This window comes from Schistocerca americana, chromosome 2 (genome assembly GCF_021461395.2).
Source record: "Schistocerca americana isolate TAMUIC-IGC-003095 chromosome 2, iqSchAmer2.1, whole genome shotgun sequence".
Taxonomy (NCBI): Eukaryota; Metazoa; Arthropoda; class Insecta; order Orthoptera; family Acrididae; genus Schistocerca; species Schistocerca americana.
In genome coordinates this window covers 265,960,569-265,968,394 of record NC_060120.1, presented here as the reverse complement: position 1 = coordinate 265,968,394, position 7,826 = coordinate 265,960,569, and the positions used below count along the sequence as shown (strand labels likewise).

At 39.3% G+C, this 7,826-nt stretch overlaps 1 protein-coding gene across 1 annotated transcript in view; it reads right to left on the bottom strand.

Moving 5' to 3' along the window:
* Window positions 1-2,753: 2,753 nt before the first annotated feature.
* Window positions 2,754-7,826, bottom strand: part of LOC124596475 — a 73,863-nt gene continuing 68,790 nt past the window's right edge. The window contains exon 8 of the mRNA XM_047135618.1: window positions 2,754-2,983. Within this exon, the coding sequence (XP_046991574.1) occupies window positions 2,832-2,983 (152 nt within the window). The 3' untranslated portion in view covers window positions 2,754-2,831. The remainder of the gene's footprint in view (window positions 2,984-7,826) is intronic.

Sequence of the window (7,826 nt, the reverse complement as noted above, 5' to 3'; positions counted from 1 at the left end):
ATGAAAAATGGTGCTTGACTTCTCGGTTGAAAATTTAAAAAAAAAGTGTTTCAGTGTTTTTGGAAATTCAACCCGCAAGAGGGGGAAATACGTCCTGACTAATTAAATGAATCATCATCACCAAACCTAAACTCCTAATGATAGAAGCTTGAAATTTGGGCAGAGTATTGATCTTATACCTTAGGTATCGTTTACCAAGGAATTGTTCGAAATTCCACCCGTAAGGAGGTAAAGTAGAGGATGTAATGCTTTTCCAAGATGCGTCGCTTTTAAGGCAGTTTTGAAGCTAGAATTACGAAAATTGATATTTGGTCACTCAGTCAGAAATAAAAAAGTACGTGCTTCAGCAATTTTGAAAATTCAACCGCGGAGGGAAAGAAAACTGGGTCAAAACTATTCTGATTTGGAGAGGATGCTGATCTTATACTGTAGGCATCGTTTAGTTCTGGATTGTTCAGAATTCGACCACTAAAGGGAGAAGCAGGGGATGAAAGGATTTTTAAAATTATGTCGCTATTAAGGCAATTCTGAAGTTAGAACTACGAAAAGGGGTATTTGTTTCCTCAGTCAAAAATTTAAAAAAAATAATAAAAAATACAAAAATAAAACAAACCTGCTCCAGCATTTCTAAAAATTTCAACCACTAAGAGAGTAAAATAATGAGTGACAGCTTTCTCTAAAATAAATCATTATTAAATTACAATTAAAGCTACATAGAAGGAAATTAGTATTTGGCTTATCGGTTAGAAATAAAAAAATATATCTGTTTTAGTGTGTTTGGAAATTCGACCCCTCAAGGGGTAAAACAGGAGTAGAGATGTGTTACGGAAATATTTCATTATGAAAGCATTTTTGAAACTATCTGAAAAATTGTATTTTGCTTCTTTTCCCACTATCTGTTTTCTGTGGCCATTCCACTGGATAGTTAAGCCTAGATATTTTACGGCATACTCTGTCTCCAACTGTTTGTCGTCAGTAGTGTAGCTGTACAGTACTGGATTTCTTTTCCTATGTATGCGCAATATGTTACATTCATTTACGTTCAGGGTAAACTGCCAGAGTCTGCACCATTCATCGGTTCTCTGCAGGTCGTTCTGCAAATTCTTACTATCTTCTGACGTTGCTGTTTTGGTATAAACAACTGCATCATCTGCGAATAGCCTTAATGAGCAGCCGGCGCTTTCTACTAGATCATTTATATATATCATTTATATATATTGTGAACAGCAACGGTCCTATCACACTTCCCTGTGCTACTCCGGATATTACCTTTACATCGATCGATTTAATTCCGTTAAGAGCGGCGTGTTGAGTTATGTTTGCAAGAAGGTCTTGAATCCAGTCGCAGGTCTGCTCGTATCTTTTTTTATTAAACTTCAATGCGGGACGATGTCAAATGTCTTACTGAAATCAAAAAACACGGCATCAACCTAAGCGCCTTTGTCCACTGTGCTGTGGATCTCATGGAGGAACAGAGCGAGCTGAGTTTCGCAGGATCTGTGTCTGCGGAATCCATGTTGGTTTTTATATAGGAGCTGTTCAGTTTCCAAGAATGTCATAATTCTTGAGCATAAAACACGTTCCATAATTCTACAACAGATTGACGTCAACGATATAAGTCTATAATTGTGTGGGTCTGTCTTACGGCCTTTCTTAAAAGCGGGAATGACCTGCGCTTTTTTCCAGTCGTTAGGTACCTCTCGTTGCTCACGCGAACTACGATAAATTACTGCTTGGGGAGGAGGGGAGTTCTTTCACATAATCTTTATAGAATCTTATAGGTATCTCATCTGGTCCTGAAGCATTTTCACTATTAAGCGATTGTAGCTGCTTTTCATTTCCACGATCGGTTATTTCAACATCTGCCATTTCGACGTTCGCACGACGATTGAAAGGAGGGACAGTGTTATGATCTTCCGCGGTGAAACAACTTCGGAAGACCGAATTCAGTACTTTCACCTTCTCTCTGTTATCTTCCGTTTCGCTTAGAGAATGAATAGATGATCTTGACCCACTTACTGATTTTGCATACGACCAAAATCTCTTATGGTTTCTATTCAGGTCGGTTGACAACGTGTTACTTTCGAAGTCATTGAACGCTTCTCTCTTTGCTCTCCTTACGCTCATTTTCGCTTTGTTCAGCTTTTGTTTGTGGCATTAAGAAATTTTAGCATTTTTGTGGTGGTGGTGGTGGTGGTGATGGTTAGTGTCCCGTCGACAACGAGGTCATTAGAGACGGAGCGCAAGCTCAGGTTAGGGAAGGATTGGGAAGGAAATCGGCCGTGCCCTTTCAAAGGAACCATCCCGGCATTTGCCTGAAACGATTTAGGGAAATCACGGAAAACCTAAATCAGGATGGCCGGAGACGGGATTGAACCGTCGTCCTCCCGAATGCGAGCATTTTTGTGAGAAGGTATGAAACATATTAATTTGTATTAATGAATCTAAAATTTTTGTGTCAGTAAGAATTGGATCTTTTATTTTTAATAATATTTTACAAAACATTTTTGCTAATACAACTGTTTCATTTCTAGACTATTCATCTAAATCAATACAAAATCCAATGTACTTTTCATTTTAAAATGTGTTATAATGTGTATCCTACGAGTTTCATCTGTAATTCTTTTTCTCATATCATAATACTGATTTTGAGAGTGAATCGTTCTATAAATTGTGAGGTATACGGAAGATAATTAAATACACAATGTCTTCATGTAGATTTATTCCTTGTAATCTTTATTTAAATTCCATCTTTAGATTTTCCTTTCTACATTCTATATTCCGTTTTTGTTTGTGACTGATAATCAGTAGATGTGATTCATACATTTGTCTTACTTCTTCGTCGTAGGGCAGTAAGAGTCTGGAAGCTTCTCGCAGGTTATGAACGGTGGTATATCGCATGAGCATTTGATACACTTCCCACCAGTTGATAGAAGTTCGTCGCCAATCTTCAGTTTGTGATCTCCGAACGAGCACTGATCACCTACAACGTTTCACACGCGTGAGTACATCCTTACGTCTCGATCAGAGATAAGCGGAAATAAAACAATAAACATTGTCAAACACATACACAAAAATTATTAGGGTGAAAGTCACATGAGAAATTAGAAGTATTCGCAATTCTGTGTGAAAACATTTCACAATGAGTTCAGATGTGTTAAAATGTTATATGCACAGCAGTAAGGGCACTAATTTGAAAAACATGAGCTCCGTTTTTCAGTGCATATAGTAAAATTGATAGAAAAAGTCCATATATACATTAACACGAATGGCTGGCGTCAGGAACTGTAATGCTTCTATTATTACGAATAGGACAGTAATATCATCATGGGCTGAGAACTGCCAGCGTAACCTTATTCATTTTTCATGTGTCTGGCTGATATGTTTTTATCGAATGAATGTCAAATCACAACATCTTACTCGCAAAATCATAATTATCCTCCTACTAAGGACATTTGTAATTCAGAATCTGCGTTTTATCTAATGGGTAAAACAATCTTTGCAGATGAAAATTCGCCAGACTTCCTGTTGCGCATTGCTGAACAGATAATAAATATTTGCTAAAACTACGTAGTTTTGTTAACCCTCCCTTGATGAACTGTAAATGAATCTGTAGGTCATTAATTATGCAGCTAGGAAATTGAAGCACCAGGAAAAACCAGAAGGTAACTTCCGCTTGTTCGTTAACATAATTCAAACTATCATTAACATCAGTTTTCTGCTCATTCAGCAGGTCATTAGCATCTCCATTTCTTAATTCCTTTCCATATCTATCCGTCCAACACATCTTCCAGAACCTGAAATCTGCTCCTTCCTCGCTTCCTCCCTCAGTAACGTTCTCTGTCCTCCCACTCCTCTCAGCAACTCCTCATTTCCCCCTCATCCATATAATTAGTTCTTTTCTTCCTCCTCCATGTCTACATCTGCAATGCCTGGAGCTTTGCTCTGTCTTTTTTCCTCCTCGTCCACCTTCTAACGCCATACAGGAGGATACTCATCAGTGAAAAATATCTTGGTCTGGCTACTTTCCGCCACTAGTACTTATACTTTCTTTCGTAAACCAAGACGCATTTATATCGGTGCATCCTATATGTTTTTATGTTTTAGGTGTACTTCACCATCTGTGTTAGGGAATTTGTATATTTAATAGTTATTCGTTTGTCCGCCCCGAAATCTCCATTTCCTCTCAGCTAATCATAGGTTAGTCTCTCAACTTTATTGGCAGCGTAGGAGAAAATTGCAGTATTAATAATGACGTTTGCATTATAAGCTATAATCAGATGAGAGGAATCGCAGATTTTTGCAGGACATGAGAATAAATGTTAAATCCACTGAACATCATAAAGGGTGAAATGCATCTGGAACAAAAATAAAGATTGTGGTAGGTCTGGGGCGTTTTAAGTTATAGAAAGATCTTTCTCAAATACATATGCATATTTCTGTAGAAATCTCTCCTTTTATTACAAAATGTTTCTTTCGCCGTGCCTGTCCCTTTCTTAATATTAGTGTCTGTTTTGCGTCCTATGTTTTAAAATATTTGCACATCTTATAATGTATCTTCATTCAGTATTATCCTTGCCTTCCCATTTCCTCGAAGCCTTATTTCTTTTGTTTCCTTGATGTCGATTTTCATTCGGTAGTTTCTTCCTTTTATCGATTTTCGTTCGTTAGTTTTCCCCATTTAATCCCAACGATCACATTTTTCTGAACGACAAGTGTCGTCTGAAAACTTCAAACTTTTACTCATTTTCAGTTAATTAAAACCTCCGGGCTAAGAGGCCGTGGTCGAACAGTAGAGTTTCTTCCTCCTGTTGCGTTCCCAACTGCTGGCAACGTCTTTCTTTTCCTGATTCAGCTCAGTACTTTCTCCTCGCAGTGCCACAGACATCTTTTGTGTCAAATGAAAATCACCTGTCGGGTAACGTACACGGCCCTAGGGAGCTGGTCGCAGGCGGTGCAGTTTTCCACAGGGAGGTGACACTAGTGGAATCACTTTACCACAGGCAGAGCGACTTACAGAAAATCGGTGTCTGGCCCAAAAACTGACACTCGTGTCCACGATTGAAGCTTCGGCAGCTGCTCCTTTTCAGCAGGAATCATCCTCGGTCTGAAATTTGAATCTCGCCACTGCCTAAATTTTGAACGTAAATCAGCAATGGCAGCCGAAGACTTAGGCATAAAAAGTTATCCTCGTTCTGCCGAAGGCCTTCTCAAAGAGGCAAAAAGGGCGGAGGAGCGGACAGAGATTCAGGCCACTCCCTTGGCCTTGGGTGCAAAAGGCAATCGAAACCACTGAAGGGAAGACACATAACGTACATCCACAAGACATGTGGTCTGTAACTGAAAAACTGTCATGATGATCTCTCCACTGGCATCTCACCATACTAGTCAGCTATCCAGATCTCAAGGAGGGAACAGCCATTGTTGAGGTGCACATGAGAAAAAAGACTGAATAGCCAACGCAAGGGTAACGTTCTACGAATCAGGACGAGGTATGTAATATGTCTGAACGTCGTAGGGAAAATAGAAAATCTGAAAAGAGAAATGCTAAACCTCAATCTAGATACAGTGGGAGTCAGCGAACTGAAATGGAAAGAAGACAAGGACTTCTGTTCAGACGAGTATAGGGTAATATCAACTGTAGCAGAAATTGGTATAAAAGGAGTAGGATTCGTTATGAATAGCAAGATTGGGGTGAATCAGTTATTCTGAACAGTTCAGTGTTTCTTCCTATCAGCAACAACAGAAAACCAACAACGGCAGCACTACTTCAGGTATATATGCTGACGTCGTAAGCAGAAGATGAAGAGATACGGAAAGCATATGAAGATAGCAGACGGATAATTCATTACGTAAATGGAGATGAAAGTCTAATATCCATGGGGGATTAGAATACTGCAAAAGGCCGGGAGATAAGAAGCGATTCTAGTTAGATTACATCACGGTCAGGCAGAGATTCCGAAATCAGACATTCGATTATAAGGCGAAACCATGAGCTAAGATCACAACTTAATAAGGATGAAGAGTAGTCTGTAGTTCAAGAGACTAGTCATGAAGAGTCAATGCACAGCAGGTGCAATACAGGAGTATTAAGGAATGAAGACACCATCTTTTAATTCTGTGAGGCTAAAGATACTGCGATAAAGATTAGCTCAGCAGGCAGTTCAGTTTAAGCGGAATGGAGGTGTCTAAATAGGGAAATACTTGGAAAGAAAAACACAGGTACAAGGAAGGTATTAGCTAAGAAACAATGGGTAACAGAAGACGAACTTCAGTTGATCGGTGAAAGAGGAAAATTCAGGATGAAATAAATAGGAACTACATGGAAGCTAAGGTGAAATTGCTGCCTGAGAAGGGCTAACTTCACTTGTAGAGAAGTCAAAACAACCTACGGTGAAATTAAAAGAAAGTGTGGTAACAGAAAGAGTGAAACGGGAATTTCAATGCTAAATGCAGAGGAGAGGGCGGATAGGTGGAAAGAGTACATTGAACGACTATGTGAGGAAGGTTTGTCTGATGTGATAGAAGAGTCAGGTGTCGACAGGGAAGGGATGAGGGATCCAGTATAAGAATCAGAAACTAAAAAAACGTTGAAAGACTTGAAATGAAATAGGCAGAAGGGATGGATAAGATTCCACTGGAATTTGTAAAATAACTGGGGAAAGTGGCTACAGAGCGACTAATCACGTTGGTGTGTAGAACGTATCAGATTGGCGATGGACCATCAGATTTAAGAAAAGCTTGATCTACATAATTCCGAAGATAGAAAAAGCCGACAAGTGCAAGAACTATCGAAAATCAGCATAACAGCTCACATCCAAGTTGCTGGCAAGAATGACATGCAGAAGAAATGGAAGAGGAAGTTAAGGTTTTGTTATATGACCATCAATCTGACTTTAGGAACGGTAAAAGCAACAGGGAGGCAGTTCTGACATGGAGGCAAGACTGAAGAAAAATCAAGCCACGTTCATACGACTTGTCGACTAGGAAAAAGTGTTCGATAATGTAAAATGGTGCAAGATGTTCGAAATTATGAAAAAACAAGGGTAAGCTATATGGAAAGACGGGTAATGTACAATATGTACTAGAGCCAAGAGATAACTATAACAATGTAAGATCAAGAACTATGTGTTCGGATTAAAAAGGTGTATGACTGGAATATAATCTTTCGCCCCTACTGTTCAACCTACACATCGAAGACACAATGACGAAAATAAAAGAAAGGTTCAAGAGTGGAATTCAGTGTGAAAGGATATCAATGATAAGATTAGCTGATGACATTGTTGTCCTCAGTGAAAGTGAAGAAGAATTACAGGATCTGCTGAACGGAATGAGTACAAAATAGGGACTGAGAGTGAATAGAAGAAAGACGAACGTAAGGAGAACATCTACATCTACATGGATACTCTGCAAATCACATTTATGTGCCTGGCAGAGGGTTCATCGAACCACCTTCACCATTCTCTATTATTCCAATCGTATAGCGCAGGGAAAAAACGAACACCTATATCTTTCCGTACGAGCTCTGATTTCCCTTATTTTATCGTGGTGATCGTTCCTCCCTGTGTAGGTGTCAACAAAATATTTTGGCATTCGGAGGAGAAAGTTGGTGACTGGAATTTCGTGAGAAGATTCCGTCGCAACGAAAAACGCACTTCTCTTAATGATGTCCAGCCCAAATCCTGTATCATTTCAGTGAGACTCTCTCCCACATTTCACCATAACACAAAACGTGCTGCACTTCTTTGAATATTTTCGATGTACTCTGTCAGTTCTATCTGGTAAGGATCCCACACAGCGCAGCAGTATTCTAAAAGAGGACGAAC